Source organism: Pinus tabuliformis, chromosome 3_2 (assembly GCF_031772625.1).
Source record: "Pinus tabuliformis cultivar Carrire ecotype Pingquan chromosome 3_2, CPIR1, whole genome shotgun sequence".
NCBI classification, from domain to species: Eukaryota; Viridiplantae; Streptophyta; class Pinopsida; order Pinales; family Pinaceae; genus Pinus; species Pinus tabuliformis.
The window spans coordinates 512,399,979-512,422,092 of NC_142302.1; the positions used below are offsets into that span (position 1 = coordinate 512,399,979).

Below are 22,114 nucleotides of genomic sequence, written 5' to 3' on the forward strand. Positions count from 1 at the left end.
ATAACCCAACCACATGTCATATATATTCCATTCTATGTTTTGGTCAAAAATTTTTTGGTCATATATATTCCATTTTATGTTTTGGGCAAAAATTATAACCCAACCACATGTCATATATATTCAATTCTACCTATATTAATAACCCAACCACCTGTCATGTAAATTCCATTCTATGTTTGTTTCTTCTCTAGATAAAATCTAGGGAGATATCACATAATCCCTACCATCAGGAAAATAAAAAAATAAAAAAATAAAATAAAATAAAATGTAAACCAAGGACAATTTTAAGCAAGGTACATAATTTAGTATCATAATTCCAACAAAAAAGGTAAACTGAGTACAAGTTTAAGCAAGGTGCATAGCTTAGTATTATAAGAATTTCAAAATATTTATAAGAATTTCAAAATGATATATGAAGAACAAAGAAAATAAGAACACAAAATGTAAACAAAAATTAAATCACAAATTCTTATTGGGGTCATTTTAAGGAGACTCCTACATTAAAAACCATAGGAAGATTGGAAATTCCTCATAACTCAATGCATCCATAATCTAAATAACCTAAACACATGTCATATATTTTGGATTCTATGTTTAGGGAGACTCATACATTAAAAACCATAAGAAGATGGGAAATTGGCCATAACTCTAATGCATCCAAAGTCTAAATAACCTAACCACATGTCATATATATTCCATTCTATGTTTTTTCTCTAGAATCTAGTGAGATATCACATATCACATAATCTAGGACACCACAAAAAAAACAAAAAATGCAAACCAAGGAAAAGTTTAAGCAAGGTGCATAACTTAATACTATAATTCCAAAAAATAATCACTTAATATCACTTACATATTTAAAAGAAGTTGAAAATGATATATGCCTAACAAAGAAAATAAGAACAAAAAAATGTAAAAAAAAATTAAGATCACAAAATAAGAGCACCAAATGTAAACTAAAATTAAGATCACAAATTCTTATTAAAGTCATTTTAAAGAGACTCATACATTTAAAACCATAAGAGGATGGGGAATTCCCCATAACTGAATGGATTAATAGTGAAAAGATATTCAACCAACTCTTCACTACCATTTTTTAAAGTTAGAATTGACATATCATATATATTCTATTCTATATTTGTGTTTTCTCTGAAATCTAATAAGATATCACATAATTTCAAGATACCAAAAAAACAAAAAATACAAACCAAAGATAACTTTAAACAGGGTACATAACCTAGTATCACAATTCCAACAAATAATCACTAATTAAGAAGGTCAAAATGATATATACCTAACAAAAAAAATTAAGAACCAAAAAATTAAACAAAATTTAAGATCACAAAATGGAAAATTAAAATCACATTCTTATTAAAGTTATTTTAAAGAGACTCATACATTTATGGGAAATTTCCCATAACTCAATGCATTAATAGTGATAAGATATTCAGCCAACTTTTCACTACCATTTGTTAAAGTTAGAATTGAATATTTAGTGACAGCCACCACGCAAAGCGAGCATCATATGAAGAACAGAACCACCGTCAATCTTACACTCACGAGCTGTCGTTCCACCAGTCACATGCTTTCCTCTATAAACGAGCCTGCAATGGACATCAAAACAAAATTTCATGCTTAAAAAAAACTCATAAGAATAATTTTCATTGAGATTTCAATATTTTAGCCACAAAGGTATTTATACTTACTCATCGAAACAAGAACAGAAATTTCTCATCCTTAAAAAACCCAATCATTAACACATAAGAAATATTTTCATTATATTTATTCATCTAAACAAGAAAAAGAAATTTCTCATCCTTAAAAGACGAGTCATTAAGACTTAATATTCATCTAAACAAGAACCAGAAATTTCTCATCCTTAAAAGACGAGTCATTAAGACTTCATTAAGACTTAATATTTGGATTGAGATTTTAATATTTTAGCCTGCACAATGGTATTTATAAAGGTTATTTTCTAATATAAAAATTACCAATTCATCAAATTACCAATTTATCTGCATAAATAAGAAATATCTTTAAACAATAATTTTTTCATCCTTAAAAAAAATCAATTATTAAGACAGAAAGAATTTTTTTCATTGACATCAAAGTAAGTCATTTTAGAATCTAAAAATTACCAATTAGTCATTTTCCAATCTAAAAATTTCCAACCATCTAAAAATTCCCAACTCACCTAAATAAATAAGAAATTTGCTTGAAATTTTTCAACACATCAAAGTAATCTAATAATTACCAATTCATCATTTTCCAATATAAAAATTTCCAACCCATCATTTTCCAATATAAAAATTTCCAACCCACCTAAATAGATAAGAAATTTGCTTAAACAAAACTTTTCCTCCCTAAAAAAACCAATCATTAATACATTTAGTTGCCATTTCAACATTAATTTTTTCATTGACATTTCAATAAATTTCCAATTCATCTACATAGATAAGAAATTTGCCTAGAAAAATTTCATCCTTTGGTATTAATACTTAGTCATTTGTAATCTAAAAACCACCAATTTATCTACATAGGTAAGAAATTTGCTTAGTTTAACTAGTGAGTTCAACATGTTGTTAGCCAATGTTACATATTGAAGAAATAATTTTTTTCATTCACATTTCAATATTTTAGCCACCCAAAACCAATTCCTCTACATAGATAACAAATTTGCTTAAACAAGAAAATTTTCATCCTCTGTATTTATACTTACTCATTTTCCAATCTAAAAATTATCAATTCATCTACATAGATAAGAAATTTGCTTAGTTTAAGTAGTGAGTTCAACATGTTGTTCATCCTTAGTATTTATACATTTCAATACTTTAGCCACACAAATGTATTTATACTTACATCAAAGTATTCAATACTTGAATTTGCTTAGTTTGAGTTCAACATTATACTTACTCATTTTCCAATCTAAAAATTATCAATTCATCTACATAGATAAGAAATTTGCTTAGTTTAAGTAGTGAGTTCAACATGTTGTTCATCCTTAGTATTTATACATTTCAATACTTTAGCCACACAAAGGTATCTATACTTACATCAAAGTAACTCAATATTTTAGCCACACAAATGTATCTATACTTAACATCAATGTTACACATTGAAGAGAATTTTTTCCATTCACATTTCAAAATTACCTTCATCTATTTATACTTTTCATCCTTGGTATTTATACATTTCAATATTTTAACCACACAAAGGTATTTATACTTACATTAAAGTAATTCAATATTTTAGCCCACACTTATTTATAAATTTCAATATTGTAGCCACTCAAAGGTATTTATACTTACATTAAAGTAATTCAATATTTTAGCCCACACTTCTTAGTTTAACTACTGAGTTAAAAATGTTGTTAGCCAATGTCCTCAACTTACATCAAAGTAATTTTGCTTAGTTTAACTAATGTTACAACTTACATCAAAGTAATTTTGCTTAGTTTAACTAATGTTACAACTTACATCAAAGTAATTTTGCTTAGTTTAACTAATGTTACAACTTACATCAAAGTAATTTTGCTTAGTTTAACTAATGTTACAACTTACATCAAAGTAATTTTGCTTAGTTTAACTAATGTTACAACTTACATCAAAGTAATTTTGCTTAGTTTAACTAATGTTACACGTTGAAGAAAGATTTTTTTCCATTCACATTTCAAAATTACCTTCATTTATTTATACTTTTCATTTTTTTCCATTCACATTTCAAAATTACCTTCATTTATTTATACTTTTCATCCTTGGTATTTATACATTTCAATATTTTAGCCACACAAAGGTATTTATACTTACATCAAAGTAATGCAATATTTTAGCCTACAAAAATGTATTTATACTTAGTCATTTTCCAATCTAAATATAAAATTACCATCCTTGTTATTTATACATTTCACATCAAAGTAATATTGCTTAGTTTAACCAATGTTACACATTGAAGAATTTTTTTTTTCCATTCACATTTCACAATTACCTTCATCTATTTATACTTTTCATCCTTGGTATTTATACATTTCAATATTTTAGCCACACAAAGGTATTTATACTTACATCAAAGTAATGCAATATTTTAGCCTACACAAATGTATTTATACTTAACATCAAAGCAAGTCATTTTCCATTCTAAATATAAAATTACCATCCTTGCTATTTATACATTTCAATATTGTAGCCACACAAGGTATTTATACTTACATCAAAGTAATTCAATATTTTAGCCTACAAAAGGGTACTTATACTTACATGAAAGTAGTCATTTTCCAATCTAGATATTTTTTTAGTTTAACTAGTGAGTTAAACATGTTGTTAGCCAATGTCCTCAACTTACATCAAAGTAATTTTTCTTACTTTAACCAATGCTATACATTGAAGAAAGAATTTTTTCCATTCACATTTCAATATTACCTTCATATATTTATGCTTTTCATCCTGTATTTATACATTTCAATATCAAACAAAGGTATTTATACTTAAATCAAAGTAATCCAATATTTTAGCCTACACAAATGTATTTATAATCAAAGCAAGTCATTTTCCAATCTAAAAATTACCCATTTATCTACATAGATGAGAAATTTTCTTAGTTTAAATAGTGAGTTCAACATGTTGTTAGCCAATGTGGTCAACTTACATCAAAGTAATTTTGCTTAGTTTAACCACTGTTACACAATGAAGAAAGAATTTTTTCCATTTCCATTTCAATATTACCTTCATCTATTTATGCTTTTCATCCTTGATATTTATATATTACAATATTTTATACACACAAAGGTATGGTAATTCAATATTTTAGCCTACACAAATGTATTTATACTTAACATCAAAGCAAGTCATTTTCCAATCTAAATATAAAATTACCTTCATCTACAATGCAACATCCTCAATTAACATTACCTTGATATTTATACATTACATTTAGATATTCTAGCCACACAAAAGTATTTATACTTACATGAAAGTAATTAAACAAATATTTCAACCTAGACAAAAATTTATAATAAGTCATTTTCCAATCTAAAAATAAAATTACCTTCATGTGCAATTCAACATCCTCAATCAACATTGAAGTTTCGGTTTCTCTATAAAGTTTCCACTCACCGGTTTCTCTATGAAGTTTCCACTCACCGGTTTCATTCTAAAATGCACCAAAGCTTCACATATAAGTTGTTCTATAACTAATATACATATCTTTATGAAGTTTCCACTCACTGGTTTCATTCTAGAATGCACCAAAGCTTCACATATAAATTGTTCTATAACTAATATACCTATCATATTTTTGTCACAAACCTTTTGAAGCACTTTAGAATCCAGATATTTAGATTCTTTGACACAAAGTGGATTCTTTGACACAAAGAAAGTACTCTATGATGCTTTAGTCACTAGTTTCATTCTAAAATCACCAAAGCTTCACATATAAGTTGTTCTATAACTAATATACTTATCATTTTTTGTCACCAACCTTTTGAAGCACTTTAGAATCTAAATATTTAGATTCTTTGACCCAAACAAAGTCAATTTCGTATAGCCACGATAATTTCTCGGAAGTGTAAGATTTAGTGTAAGGAAAACTATAGATTTTTAAATGCAAAATTACATGTTTAGAAGTAAAGTCTTATAATCTAAATAAAATAAATTTTAGGAGGCATTTTGAATTTATAAAATGAAAAATTATATCTATTATAGATGATTTAGAGGTAAAACACATTTTAAGTCTTATAATCTAAATAAAATGCAAAATTACATCATTATAGAGGACTTTAGAGGTTTAACACATTTTAAGTTTTATAATCTAAATAAAATGAAAAATCACATACATGCAAAATTACATCCATTATAGATGACTTTAGAGGTAGAACCCATTATAGATGACTTTAGAGGTAAAACCCATTATAGTTTAAGTTTGATGATCTCTTTCAAATTTATAAGATGCAAAATTACACCCATTATAGTTTAAGTTTGCTAATCTCTTTCAAATTTATAGAGGTAAAACACATTTAAGGTTCTATAATCTAAACAAAATGCAAAATTACACCCATTATAGTTTAAGTTTGCTAATCTCTTTCAAATTTATAGAGGTAAAACACATTTAAGGTTCTATAATCTAAACAAAATGCAAAATTACATCCATTATAGAGGAATTTAGAGGATAAATACATTTTAGGTTTTATATTCAGAATAAAATGCAAAATTACATCCATTATAGATGACTTTAGAGGTAGAACCCATTATAGATGACTTTAGAGGTAAAACCCATTATAGTTTAAGTTTGTTGATCTCTTTCAAATTTATAACATGCAAAATTACACCCATTATAGTTTAAATTTGCTAATCTCTTTCAAATTTATAAGATGAAAAAATACATCCATTATAGATGGCTTCTGAGATAAAACACAACTTAAATTTCATAATCAAAATGAAATTAAAAAATTACATCCATTTGACTTTATAGGTAAAAAAAAATTTAAATTTTATAATCTAGATAGTAACTCATAGAACTAGATAATTTATATTAAATTTATAAAATGCAAAATTACATGGATTTATTGGTAAATGAAATTGAAAACTAGAAAGATCACCTAATATCAAGCTTCCAAAGAGAAGATGCAAATATATTAATGAAAAGCTAGCAACATTCACTTCCTTGGTCTAGACTCCAATCCCTAAAAAAATTATTTATAAAAACACACAACTTAAAATAATATCAAGCTTCCAAAGAGGAGATGCAAATATATTAATGAAAAACTCAGTGGTGCAACATTCACTTGGGCCTTGGTATAGACTCCATTCCTATAAAAATTATTTATAAAAACACAAATATGCTAAACTTAAAATAATATCAAGCTTCCAAAGAGAAGATTAAAAGACACTAATGGAAAACTCTTGCAACATTCACTTGGTCTGAAAAGGCTAGTTATGGTCTAGACTCTAATCCATATAATTTTTATATATAAACACCCATATGCTCAACACACAACTTAAATTTTATAATCTAAATGAAATAGAAAAATTACATCCATTTGACTTTATAGGTAAAACAAAATTTAAATTTTATAATCTAGATAGTAACTCATAAAACTAGTTAATTTCTTTTAAATTTATAAAATGCAAAATTACATGGCTTTATTAGTAAATTTTATAATCTAAATGAAATAGAAAAATTACATCCATGAGTTTATAGGTAAAACAAAATTTAAATTTTATAATCTAGATAGTAACTCATAAAACTAGTTAATTTCTTTTAAATTTATAAAATGCAAAATTACATGGCTTTATTAGTAAACTAAATTTGAAAACTAGAAAGTGCTACAGTATTCACTCACTTGGGCTCACTCACTTGGGCAAATCTCCTTATGGTCTAGACTCCAGTCCCTAAAATTTTTATACTTAAAAACACACAAAGGAAAAACTTAGGCCTAAAAAGCTAGCTATGGTCCAAACTCCAAACCTTAAAAATCTTATATATAAAAACACACATATGCAATACAAAACTTAAATTTTATAATTTAATGAAATAGAAAATTACATCCTTTTGAATTTATAGGTAAAAAAAAATTTAAATTTTATAATCTAGATAGTAACTCATAATACTAATTAATTTCTTTTAAATTTATAAAATGTAAAATTATATGGCTTTATTAATAAATGAAATTTGAAAAAGTTAGCTATGGTCTAGACTCCAAACCCTAAAAATTATATATATAAAAACACACATATGCAACACACAACTTAAATTTTATAATCTAAATGAAATAAAAAATTACATCCTTTTGACTTTATAGGTAAAACAAAATTTAAATTTTATAAGCTAGATTGTAACTCACAATACTAGTGAGTTTATTTTAAATTTATAAAATGCAAAATTACGTGGCTTTATTAGTAAATGAAATTTGAAAACTAGAAAGTGCTGCAACTATGCCAAGGAGCCAATTTTATAATTTAAATGAAATAAAAAATTACATCCTTTTGACTTTATAGGTAAAACAAAATTTAAATTTTATAGTCTAGATAGTAACTCATGATACTAGTTAATTTCTTTTAAATTTATAAAATGTAAAATTACATGGCTTTATTATTAAATGAAATTTGAAAACTAAAAATTACTACAACTATGCCAAGGAGCCAGGGACAAGGAGCCAAGGAAAAACTCTAGTGCTCCAACATTCACTTGGTCTAGACTACAATCCCTAAAATTTTTATATATAAAATCACACAAAGCAAAAACTTAGGCCTTAAAAGCTAGCTATGGTCTAGACTCCAAACCCTAAAAATTTGATATATAAAAACACACATATGCAACACACAACTTAAATTTTATAATCTACATGAAATAAAAAATTACATCCATTTGAATTTATAGGTAAAACAAAATTTAAATTTTATAATCTAGATAGTACTAATTAATTTCTTTTAAATTTATAAAATGCAAAATTACATGGCTTTATTAGTAAATGAAATTTAAAAACTAGAAAGTGCTGCAACTATGCCATGGAGCCAAAGAAAAAATTAATGCTCCAACATCCACTTGGCTCAACAAAAGCTCCAACATTCACTTGGCCCCCCAAAAGCTCGTTATGTTCTAGACTGCAATCCCTAAAAAGTTTATATATAAAAACACACATATGCTCAACTTAAAATAATATCAAGCTTCCAAAGAGAAGATGCAAAGACACAAAGAAAAACTAGGGTTGCAACATCCAAACCCTAAAAATTTTATATATAAAAACACATGCAACACACAACTTAAATTTTATAATCTAAATGAAATAAAAAATTACATCCATTGGAGTTTATAGGTAAAACAAAATTTAAATTTTATAATCTAGATAGTAACTCATAATACTAGTTAATTTCTTTCAAATTTATAAAATGCAAAATTAGATGGCTTTATTAGTAAATGAAATTTGAAAAATAGAAAGTAACTATGCCAAGGAGTCAAGTAAAAACTGAGTGCTTCAACATTCACTTGTGCTGACATTCACTTGGCCCCCCAAAAGCTGGCTATGGTCTAGACTACAATCCCTAACAATTTATATATAAAAACACACATAAGCTCAACTCAAAATAATATCAAGCTTCCAAAGAGAAGATGCAAAAACACAAAGAAAAACTAGTGTTGCAACATTCACTTGGGCCTCAAAAGTTGGTTATGGTCTAGATTCCAATCCCTAAAAATTTTATATATAAAAACACACATATGCTCATCTTACACTTGGGCAGGAAAAGCTAGTTATAGTGTACACTGCAATCCCTGAAAAAATTATATATAAAAGCACATATGCTCAACTTAAAATAATATCAAGCTTCTAGAGTGAAGATGCAAACATTAAAATAATATCAAGCTTCCAAAGAGAAGATGCAAAGACACCAAGGAAAAAATCTAGACTCCAATCCCTAAAAAAGTTATATATAAAAACACACATATGCTCATCTTAAAATAATATCAAGCTTCCAAAGAGAAGAAGAAAAGGAAAAACTCAGTGATGCAACATTGGCAAGAAAAGCTCCTTATGGTATAGACTCCAATCCCTAAAAGAAATTATAAATAAAAACACACATATGATCATCTTAAAATAATATCAAGAGACGATGCAAAGGAAAAACTCAGTGATGCAACATTCACTAGCAAGAAAAGCTCTTTATGGTCTAGACTCCATCTCTAAAACTATTATATATAAAAACACACATATGAAACTTAAAATAATATCAAGCTTCCAATGAGAAGATGCAAGGACACCAAGCCAAAACCCATACATTGGCTTGGGCGAAAAGTTGGTTATGGTCTAGACTCCAATCACTAAAAAATTTATATATAAAAACACACAAATTCTCAGATTAAAATAATATCAAGCTTCCAAAGAGAAGATGTAAAGACTCCAATCCTTAAAAATTTTATATATAAAAACACACATATGCTCAACTTACACATGGGCTGAAAAGCTAGTTATGGTGTAGACTCCAATCCCTAAAAAAATTATATATAAAAACACAAATATGTTCAACTCAAAATAATATCAAGCTTCCAAAGAGAAGCAAAGACACAAGGGTGAAACATTCACTTGGGCAAGAAGAGCTCCTTATGCTCTAGACTCCATCACTAAAATTTTTATATATAAAAACACACATATGCTCAACTTAAAATAATATCAAGCTTCCAAAGAAAAGATGCAAAGACAACTGGGACATTCACTTGGGTAGGAAAATATCCTTATGGTCTAGACTCCAATCTCTAAAAAATTTATATATAAAAACACACATATGCTCAACTTAAAATAATATCAAGCTTCCAAAGAGAACATGCAAAGACACCAAGGAAAAGTGTTGCAACTCACTTAGGCCTGAAAAGCCGGTCTAAACTCCAATGCCTAAAAAAATTATATATAAAAACCCACATATGCTCTACCTAAAATAATATCAAGCTTCCAAAGAGAATATAAAAAAGGAAAGACTCCAATCCCTACAAAAAGCTTCCAAAGAGAAAATGCAACACCAAAAAATCACTGCCACAACATTCACTTGGGCCTGAAAGGTTGGTTATGGTATAGACTCCAATCACTAATAATTTTATATATAAAAACACACATATGCTCAACTTGCACTTGGGTGGGAAATGGTCTAGACTCCAATCCCTAAAAAAATTATATATAAAAACAAACATATGCTCAACTTAGAATAATATCAAGCTTCCAAAGAGAAGATGCAAAGACAGCAAGGAAAAATTCAGTGCTACAACATTCACTTGGGTGGGAATAGAAAAACTCAGTGCTACAACATTCACTTGGGTGGGAAAAGAAAAATTCAGTGCTACAACATTCACTTGGGTGGGAAAAGAAGGGAATAGAAAAACTTAGTGCTACAACATTCACTTGGGTGGGAAAAGAAAAATTCAGAGCTACAACATTCACTTGGGTGGGAAAAGAAAAATTATGTGCTACAACATTCACCTGGGTGGGATTTTATGGTCTTGACTCCAATCCCTAAAAAATTTGTATATAAAAACACACATATGCTCAACTTACACTCACTTATGGTCTAGACTCCAATCCCTAAAAATTGTATACATAAGAACACAAATATGCTCAACTTACACTTAGGTGGGGAAAAGCTAGTCATGGTCTAGACTCCAATCCCTAAAAATTTTATATATAGAAACACATATTCTCAACTTACACTTGGGTGGGGGAAACATGGTTATGGTATAGACTCCAATCTCTAAAAAATTTATATATAAAAAAACACATATCACTTGGGTGGGAAAAGCTAGTTGTGGTCTAGAGTCCAATCCCTAAAAATTTTATATAAAAACACACATATGTTCAACTTACACTCAGTTATGGTCTAGACTCCAACTTACACTTGGGTGGGGAAAAGCAAGTTATGGTCTAGACTCCAATCTCCAAATTTTTTTTATATAAAAACACACATATCAATTGGGTGGGAAAAGCTGGTTATGGTCTAGACTCCAATCCCTAAAAGATTTATATATAAAAACACACATATGCTCAACTTCCACTCAGTTATGGTCTAGACTTCAATCCCTAAAAGTTTTATATATAAAAACAAACATATGCTCAACTTACACTTGGGTGGGGAAAAGCTAGTTATGGTATAGACTCCAATCCCTAAAATTTTTATATAAAAACACACATATGCTCAACTTACACTTGGGTGGGGAAAATTTGGTTATGGTCTAGACTCTAATCCCTAAAAATTTTATATATAACAACACACATATGCTCAACTTACACTCAGTTAGGGTCTAGACTCCAATCCCTAAATTTTTTTTATATAAAAACACACATATGCTTAACTTACACTTGTGCTAGAAAAGCTAGTTATAGTGGAGACTACAATCCCTAACAAATTTATTTATAAAAACACACATATGCTCAACTTAGACTCCAATCCTTAATATAAAAACACACATATGCTCAACCTAAAATAATATCAAGCTTCCAAAGAGAAGATGCAAAGACACCAAGGAAAAACTCAATTATATATAGAAACACACATATGCTCATCTCAAAATAATATCAAGCTTCCAAATAAAAGATGCAAAGATAGCTAGTTATGGTCTAGACTCCAATCCCTAAAAAATTTATATATAAAAGCACACATATGCTCAACTCAGACTCCAATCCCTAAAAAATTTATATATAAAAACGCACACTTAAAATAATATCAAGCTTACAAAGAGAAGATGTAAAGACACCCATGAAAAACTCAATTATATATAAAAAACACACATATGCTCAACTTAAAATAATATCAAGCTTCCAAAGAGAAGATGCAAAGACACAAAAGAAAGACACCAAAGAAAAACACAGTGATGCAACATTCACTTGGGCTGGAAAAGTTGGTTATGGTCTAAACTCCAATCAATAAAAAAATAATATATAAAAACACACATATGCTCAACTTAGACTCCAATCCCTAAAAAATACATATATAAAAACACACTATTATGCTCAACTTAAAATAATATCAAGCTTCCACCATAGAAGATGCAAAGACACCAATGAAAAACTCAGTTACATAGAAAACACACATATGCTCAACTTAAAATAATATCAAGCTTCCAAAGAGAAGATGCAAAGACACCAATGAAAAACTCAGTTATATATAAATGCAAAGACACAAAGGAAAGACACCAAGGAAAAACTCAGTGCTGCAACATCATTCACTTGGGCTGGAAACTCTAGTTATGGTCTAGACTCCAATCCTTAAAAAAGTATATATAAAAACTCACATATGCTCAAGTTAGACTCCAATCCCTAAAAAAATTATATATAAAAACACACTTCTCAACTTAAAATAATATCAAGCTTCCAAAGAGAAGATGCAAAGACACCAAGGAAAAACTCAGTGGTGCAACATTCACTTGGGTTGGAAAAGTTTGTTATGGTCTAGACTCCAATCCCTAAAAAATTATATATAAAAGCACATATGCTCAACTTACACTTGGGATGGAAACCCTAGTTAGGGTCTACTCTCCAATCCCTAGAAAAATTATATATAAAAACACACATATGCTCATCTTAAAATAATATCAATCTTCCAAAGAGAAGAATCAAAGGAAAAACTCAGTGATGCAACATTGGAAAGAAAAGCTCCTTATGGTATAGACTCCAATCCCTAAAAAAATTATATATAAAAACACACATATGCTCATCTTAAAATAATATCAAGCTTCCAAAGGCAAAGGAAAAACTCAATGATGCAACATCCACTGGCATGAAAAGCTCTTTATGGTCTAGACTACATCTCTAAAAATTTTATATATAAAAACACACATATGAAACTTAAAATAATATCAAGCTTCCAAAGAGAAGATGCAAAGACACCAAGGAAAAACCCATATGGTCTACACTCCAATCACTAAAAAATTTATATATAAAAACACACATTATGAGCTTAAAATAATATGCTTCCAAAGAGAAGATGTAAAGACTCCAATCCCTAAAAATTTTATATATAAAAACACACATATGCTCAACTTACACATGGGCACAAAAGCTAGTTATGGTGTAGACTCCAATCCCTAAAATTATATATAAAAACACACATATGTTCAACTCAAAATAATATCAAGCCTCCAAAGAGAAGCAAAGACACAAGGGTGCAACATTCACTTGGGCAAGAAAAGCTCCTTATGGTCTAGACTCCAATCACTAAAATTTTATATATAAAAACACACATATGCTCAACTTAAAATAATATCAAGCTTCCAAAGAGAAGATGCAAAGACAACTCCTACATTCACTTGGGTAGGAAAATATCCTTATGGTCTAGATTCCAATCTCTAAAAAATTTAAAAAACACACATATGGACAACTTAAAATAATATCAAGCTTCCAAAGAGAAGATGGAAAGACACCAAGGAAAACTGAGTGTTGCAACTCAGTGGGGCCTTAAAAGCGGGTTATCGTCTAAACTCTAATCCCTAAAAAATTTATATATAAAAACACACATATGCTCTACCTAAAATAATATCAAGCTTCCAAAGAGAATATGAAAAAGGAAAGACTCCAATCCCTATAAAATTTATATATAAGTAAAGACATATACTCTACTTAAAATAATATCAAGCTTCCGAAGAGAAAATGCAACAGGAAAAAATCACTGCCCCAACATTCACATGGGCCCAAAATGTTGGTTATGGTCTAGACTCCAATCACTAATAATTTTATATATAAAAGCAACATATGCTCAACTTGCACTTGGGTGGGAAATGGTCTAGACTCCAGTCCCTAAAAAATTTATATATAAAAACAAACATATGCTCAACTTAGAATAATATCAAGCTTCCAAAGAGAAGATGCAAAGAGAGCAAGGAAAAACTCAATGCTACAACATTCACTTGGGTGGGAATAGAAAAACTCAGTGCTACAACATTCACTTGGGTGGGAAAAGAAAAATTCACTACTACAACATTCAAAAACACACATATCACTTGGGTGGGAAAAGCTAGTTGTGGTCTAGAGTCCAATCCCTAAAAATTTTATATATAAAAACACATATATGCTCAACTTACACTCAGTTATGGTCTAGACTCCAACTTACACTTGGGTGGGGAAAAGCTGGTTATGGTCTAGACTCCAATCTCCAAAAATTTTATATATAAGAAAACACATATCAATTGGGAGGGAAAAGCCAATCCCTAAAAGTTATATATATAAAAACAAACATATGCTCAACTTACACTTGGGTGGGGAAAAGCTAGTTATGATATAGACTCTGATCACTAAAATTTTTATATAAAAACACAAATATGCTCAACTTACACTTGGGTGGGGAAAATTTGGTTACGGTCTAGACTCCAATCCCTAAAAATTTTATATATAACAACACACATATGCTCAACTTACACTCAGTTATGGTCTAGACTCCAATCCCTAAAAATTTTGTATGTAAAAACACACATATGCTTAACTTACACTTGTGGAAAAGCTAGTTATAGTCCAGACTACAATCCCTAAAAAATTTATTTATAAAAACACACATATGCTCAACTTAGACTCCAATCCTTAAAAAAATTATATATAAAAACACACATATGCTCTACCTAAAATAATATCAAGCTTCCAAAGAGAAGATGCAAAGACACCAAGGAAAAACTCAGTTATATATAGAAACACACATATGCTCATCTCAAAATAATATCAAGCTTCCAAATAAAAGATACAAAGATAGCTAGTTATGGTCTAGACTCCAATCCCTAAAAAATTTATATATATAAAAAAAAAAAATTATATATAAAAGCACACATATGCTCAACTTAGACTCCAATCCCTAAAAAAATTATATATAAAAACGCACACTTAAAATAATATCAAGCTTACAAAGAGAAGGAAGATGCAAAGACACCGATGAAAAACTCTATAAAAGACACGCATATGCTCAACTTAAAATAATATCAAGCTTCCAAAGAAAAGATGGAAAGACACAAAAGAAAGACACCAAGGAAATGCAACATTCACTTGGGCTGGAAAAGTTGGTTATGGTCTAAACTCCAATCCCTAAAAAAATAATATATAAAAACACACATATGCTCAACTTAGACTCCAATCCCTAAAAAATTCATATATAAAAAGACACTATCATGCTCAACTTAAAATAATATCAAGCTTCCAAGTAGAAGATGCAAAGACACCAATGAAAAACTAAGTTACATAGAAAAACACACATATGCTCAACTTAAATAATATCAAGCTTCCAAAGAGAAAATGCAAAGACACAAAGGAAAGACACCAAGGAAAAACTCACTGATGCAACAACACATTCACTTGGGCTGGAAGTTATGGTCTAGACTCCAATCCCTAAAAAAATTATATATACAAACACACATATGCTCAACTTAAATTAATATCAAGCTTCCAAAGAGAAGATGCAAAGACACCAATGAAAAACTCAATTATATATAAAAATACACATATGCTGAACTTAAAATAATATCAATCTTCCAAAGAGAAGATGCAAAGACACAAAGGAATGACACCAAGGAAAAACTCAGTGCTGCAACATCATTCACTTGGGGTGGAAACTCTGGTTATGGTCTAGACTCCAATCCCTAAAAAAGTATATATAAAAACTCACATATGCTCAACTTAGACTCCAATCCCAAAAAAATTTATATATAAAAACACACTTCTCAACTTAAAATAATATCAAGCTTCCAAAGAGAAGATGCAAAGACAAAGCTCAGTGCTGCAACATTCACTTGGGTTGGAAAAGTTGGTTATGGTCTAGACTCCAATCCCTTAAAAATTATATATAAAAACACATATGCTCAACTTACACTTGGGCTGGAAACCCTAGTTATGGTCTACACTCCAATCCCTAAAAATTTTGTATATAAAAACACACATATCCTCAACTTACACTTAGAACAGAAAACCTAGTTATGGTCTAGACTCCAATCCCTAAAATATTTATATATAAAAACACACACTTGCTCAACTTAGACTACAATCCCTAAAAAATTTATATATAAAAGCACAGATATGCTCAACTTAAAATAATATCATGCTTCCAAAGAGAAGATGCAAAGAAAAAAAGGAAAAACTCAGTGCTGCAACATCTGCAACATTCACTTCGGCTGGAAAAGCTAGTTATGTTCTAGACTCCAATCCCTAAAAAATTTTTATATAAAAACACAGATATGCTCAAGTTAAAATAATAAGAATCAGTTACTTGCATGATGAAATCATACTATAAAGTAAATGAATTATATCAATTTAAATTTTATAATCTAAATGAAATAAAAAATTATATCCATTTGACCTTACATATAAAACAAAATTTAAATTTTAAAATTTAAACACTAAATCATAAAATTAATTAATTTCTTTTAAATTTATAAAATGCAAAATTGCAGGGCTTTATTAATAAATGAAATTTGAAAACTAGAAAGATCAGGTAATATCAAACTTCCAAAAAAAATACAATGACCGTAAGCAAAAATTCAGTGCTGCAATATTCACTTGCAACAAACCATGAAATCATAGTATAAAGTAAATAAATTGTATTATTGTAGGCACACAAACAGATGAAATCATACTATAAAATAACTAAATTATATTATAAAAGGCACACAGGAAAATCCTGCACAGGGATCGAGGAGCATTGCTTACTTTTGCTGTGTAGGCGGTATTCCTTCCTTTTCCTCAATTAGCTCCTTAATTCGGTCAATCGTATCGTTGGGCTCAACATCTATCTCGACTTCACTTCCGGTAAGGGTCTTCACCTTGACGGAAAAGCCTCCCCTTAAGCGCAAAACCAAGTGAAGAGTTGATTCCTTTTGAATATTATAATCTGCTAGAGTGCGCCCATCTTCTAGCTGTTTTCCACCAAATATTAATCTCTGCTGATCTGGAGGGATACCTTCCTTGTCCTGCCACAACAACCAAATAACAAGCCCACTATAAAATACTCGATATAGACAGTGCTTAAACCTAAAATAGGACGCAAACCCTCAGAAACTCTGCAATGGTTGAAAAGACTATCAGCAAGTAAGATAAGAACCCTTCAAACTCTCTAACGATTTAAAAAATTATAAGCAAGTCGTATACATATTACAAACCCTTAAAAATCCACAATGATTTCAAAGACTATCAGTGAGTACTCTACAAACCCTTCAAAATCTGCAAAGATTTAAAAGGCTATCAGCAAGCACTATACAAACACTACAAAAAAAAATCCATTCACAACCAAATGTCATCCGTAAAAGAATAAACAAACATGTAACAAAAAATTCAAAAATAAACACTTGGTTCTACTATTCTGTCCTACAAAACCACACTCGCACCAAACAACTAAACAAGCGAAATTGTAAACCAAATTTGGATACAACATGATTCCAATTTCAAGAGAAACACCTGGACTTTGCTCTTCACATTATAAATGGTATCGCTGGTTTCCACATCGACGGTGATTGTCTTCCCTGTTAGAGTCTTCACAAATATCTGCATCTTGGACTCCAAATATCACTGATCCTCCACAAAACTTGTGCGAGATAGGGGAATACAATCCAGATTGAATGGTGGTGAGAATTATGGAGTCCAAAGAAGCAGCGTCTCTTGAAATGAAATTTATCGGGGACGGAATAAATTCCATATAAAAGGATGGAAGAATAAGTCGTTAGATACGCCAAGAAAGAAGAAACTTCAGTTAAGAAGAAACCCTAACTGAAGGGCAACGAAAAAATTGACACCGAAGGGATACGTGATTCCCCAGGACCGTTATAAGTCCACGATTGTGTCCCTAAGGAACACCCACAGGTCTTCACACGAGTAGATGAAAAGTATTTTTCTACCGATGCAAATTTGCTTTATACATCCAAGGGCATGACAACAACTATTAGAGTTGTGGTCCACCAATATTATTGCAGGAATCTACCAAAAGTAACATATATACCATTTTCAATTCAATTTTGTAATGAATTTCTTATTAAACTAAGTAGAGTGTGAATGCGTAAAAATATTATCTAATTGTTTTAATAGGTAATTTCTATGGTAAAGAAGTAGTAATGTTTAATATTTTGAGTAATACAAAATAAAACAAAATATTATTAAATTAAAAATAAAATAAAAAACATAAAATTTGAGGTCTATAGTTTTTTTCATGGTATTTTTCTATAATATGGTATATTTAAAAGTTAACAATTAAACTAGCCTATATCTATCTTATTAGGTTGATCCCTCTAAGCACTTAGTAAATTAAGATAGATTTAGGTTAATCCCATGCCATAATTTACTAAAACTACCTTATATCTTATTAAACATGTTTAAAATTAATTAATAATTAGTATAGTATAGCTTTAAAATGGATTCAAGGAAATGTCCAAATAGAAACTATATAGAGGAATTAGATGTAATGAGAAACCCAATAAGTCTTTTAATATAAGTATAATTCTAATAAGGGTTAGATATCATTTTTGGGATTCAACTAGGTTAAGTAAGTCATTCATCTATGTCAATTTCCATGAGAGGTTGTCGTAACTCACTAATTTTTGAATAGTACGCTTAGCACCCATTCCATCCCATCAGGTGATGCTCACATGGGAAAAGAAGTGGGATTGAAACTATAGCGTCAATCATCACATTTGGGGCTTGCACCAAGTAACCATGACAATCCTAGATCATCTCTCGCTCAATCGCCCTTAACTTTGGAGTTTTACCCACAATCAAGCCCACTTAGCTTGCCACCCCATTTCCAAAACCTTAGCAAGTATTGTGCCTCATGAGCCATTCAAGGAGAGTTCCCTTCACTATTTTGAACTTAAGTATTGAGGGGTTTTCATAGTGCATTATATTAGATATCATTTTTTGGATTCAACTGCGTTAAGTTAGTCATTCATCTATGACCATTCCCATGAGAGGTAGTCGTAACTCACTAATTTCTCATGATTTTTGAAGAGTCCACTTCGCATTCATTGCATCGCGTGATGCTCACATGGGTGAAGACATGAGATTGAAACTAGTGAAATGAATCACATAGCATCAATCATAACTTTCGGGCTTGTACCCACTAACCAAGACTTCCTCACAGGTCACCCATGCGAGATCACCTCTCACCCAAGCACTCTTAACTATGGAGTTTTCCACACAATCAAGCCCACTTAACTTGCTACCCGATTTTAAAAACCTTTGCAGGTATTGTGCCTCATGAACCATTCAATTAGAGTTCACTTCACTCTTTTGAATTTAAGTATTGAGGGGTTTTCACAGTTCATTATATTAGATATCATTTTTGGGATTCAACTACATTAGGTAATTCATTCATCCATGACTATTTCCACGATAGGTAGTCGTAACTCACTATTTCTCATGATTTTTGAATAGTCCACTTAGCACTCATTGCATCATGTGATGCTCACAGGGGTGAAGAAGTGGGATTCGAACTAGTGAAACAAATCACATAGCATCAATCATCACTTCTAGGGCTTGCACCGAGTAACGAGGACTTTGTGGGAGGTCTAGCTTACTAGGTGCAAGCGTCGGAATTGATGATTGACGCTATGTGTTTATTTCACTAGTTTCAATCCCACTTCTTCACCCGTGTGAGAATCACCTAATGCAATGAGTGCTAAGTGGACTATTAAAAAATCATGAGAAATTAGTGAGTTATGACTACCTCTCATGGAAATGGTCATAGATAAATGACTTACTTAACGGAGTTGAATCCCAAAAATGATATCTTATATAATGCACATATGAAAACCCTCAATAACTAAATTCAAAAGAGTGAATGGAACTCTACTTGAATGGTTCATGAGGCACAATACTTGTTAGGGTTTTGAAAATGGGGTAGCAAGCTAAATGGGCTTGATTGTGGGGAAAGCTCCACAGTTAAGTGCACTTGAGCCATAGGCGATCTAGAATGGGTGACCTCCAAGGAAGTCTTGGTTACTTGATACAAGCCCCAAAAGTGATGATTGATGCTATGTGATTTATTTCAAAAGTTTCAATCCCACTTCTTCACCCGTGTGAGCATCACCCGATGCAATGAGTGCTAAGTGGACTATTCAAAAATCATGAGAAATTAGTGAGCTATGAATACCTCCCATGGAAATGGTCATATATGAATGACTTACTTAACACAGTTGAATCCCAAAAATGATATCTAATATAATGCACTAAGAATACCCCTCAATACTTAAATTCAAAAGAGTGAAGGGAACTCTACTTGAAGGGTTCATGAGGCACAAAACTTGCTAAGGTTTTGCAAATGGGGTATAAAGCTAAGTGGGCTTGATTGTGGGGAAAACTCCATAGTATGGGTGACCTCCGAGGAAGTCATTGTTATTGGGTGCAAGCCTTGGAAGTGATGATTGACACTATGTGATTCACTTCACTAGTTTCAATCCCACTTCTTCACTGCTGTGAGCATCACCCGATGCAATGAATACTAAGTGGACTATTCAAAAATCATGAGAAATTAGTGAGTTATGACTACCTCTCATGGAAATGGTCATAGATGATGACTTAACGTAGTTGAATCCCAAAATTGATATCTAATGTAATGCACTACGAAAGCCCCTCAATACTCTAATAAGGGTTGTTTATCTTAAAAGTTATGGGAATACCATGAGGTAATGGTAAAATTGCCTAGTTGCACCCTAAGAGATTATATTAATAGTCTTCTCACCCACACACATAAAAAGTATCAACTAATTTATTTTCTTAAGGTTTGATAGACCTCATAGGTATTAGTGGAGGTTAGTCATCATCATCATCATCATTATTAATTGTGTCACTTATCTTAAAAATTATGGAAATACCTTGAGGGAATTGTACATCCACACCTAAGTTAGTTAAGCTCACCCCCATCATTGTTTTTAAAAATCCCCTAGAATATAAATAAGTGAGTGATAGAGTGCATTATTAAAGCGCTCCTTATAACATTATTGGTTAAAACCCAAATTAACCATTTATGCCACATGTGGTGTAGCATGCGAACACCTACATGTTATAATGATAATAAACTAGATTAGTTATATGTCATGCAAGTACAAGTCTCCCTAATCCTAAGAATATAATATACATATAATTTTTTAAATAACCTCCTCATATAAAAGAAAATAATTATATAAGTTTTAAAAAGAAAGAGAAGATACACTACTATATCCAACTTGAAACATTTTAAAAATGCATTTATAGCTATATACTATTATAGAATTTATTAGTAATAATATTTGATATTAACATACAAAGAACTAAATATAGAAACAAATATTTATAACCATCCTAAATCCATCTTAATTATTTATGTACCAAGAGGTTTGTGTCTCAACAAATTTGATTCCTCTTGCAACTTGGTATATGTGGAGCTAACATGGCTCTAAGCAAGTTTAATTATTAATTATACTTATTAATTTTGTGATTTTTATTTTATTCCATTTTATCTTATATTATTTTTAGTTTTAGCTTGATAATTTATCATACTTATTAATTTTATTTTTTTTATTTTGTTCTATTTTAGCTTATATTATTTTTAGTTTTAGCTTTGTGTAGTTTTACCTAGTCAAACCGTTTTCTTCGCAATTATAATTAATTTGACTGAGTCCAAAACATTTCATTACAAACTATTTATATCCTTACCAT

The 22,114-nt window shown here is 30.0% G+C and overlaps 1 protein-coding gene across 1 annotated transcript; it reads right to left on the reverse strand.

The window, feature by feature from the left end:
• Positions 1 to 1,492: 1,492 nt before the first annotated feature.
• On the reverse strand, positions 1,493 to 18,115 carry LOC149181574 (ubiquitin-NEDD8-like protein RUB2). The gene is made up of 3 exons (XM_089418358.1): positions 17,888 to 18,115; positions 17,144 to 17,403; positions 1,493 to 1,604 (listed from the first exon to the last, which is right to left on the reverse strand). The coding sequence occupies exons 1-3, from the start codon at positions 17,978 to 17,980 to the stop codon at positions 1,493 to 1,495; spliced, it is 465 nt and encodes a 154-aa protein (XP_089274484.1). The 5' UTR covers positions 17,981 to 18,115.
• Positions 18,116 to 22,114: the final 3,999 nt, after the last annotated feature.

Excerpts from the sequence above, each read along its gene's own strand:
- LOC149181574 (XM_089418358.1), bottom strand. The coding sequence starts at position 17,980 with ATGCAGATATTTGTGAAGACTCTAACAGGGAAGACAATCACCGTCGAT. Across the intron at positions 17,404-17,887 it reads ATGTGAAGAGCAAAGTCCAG|GACAAGGAAGGTATCCCTCC; the intron begins GTGTTTCTCTTG and ends TTGTTGTGGCAG. Across the intron at positions 1,605-17,143 it reads ATACCGCCTACACAGCAAAA|GCTCGTTTATAGAGGAAAGC; the intron begins GTAAGCAATGCT and ends TGTCCATTGCAG.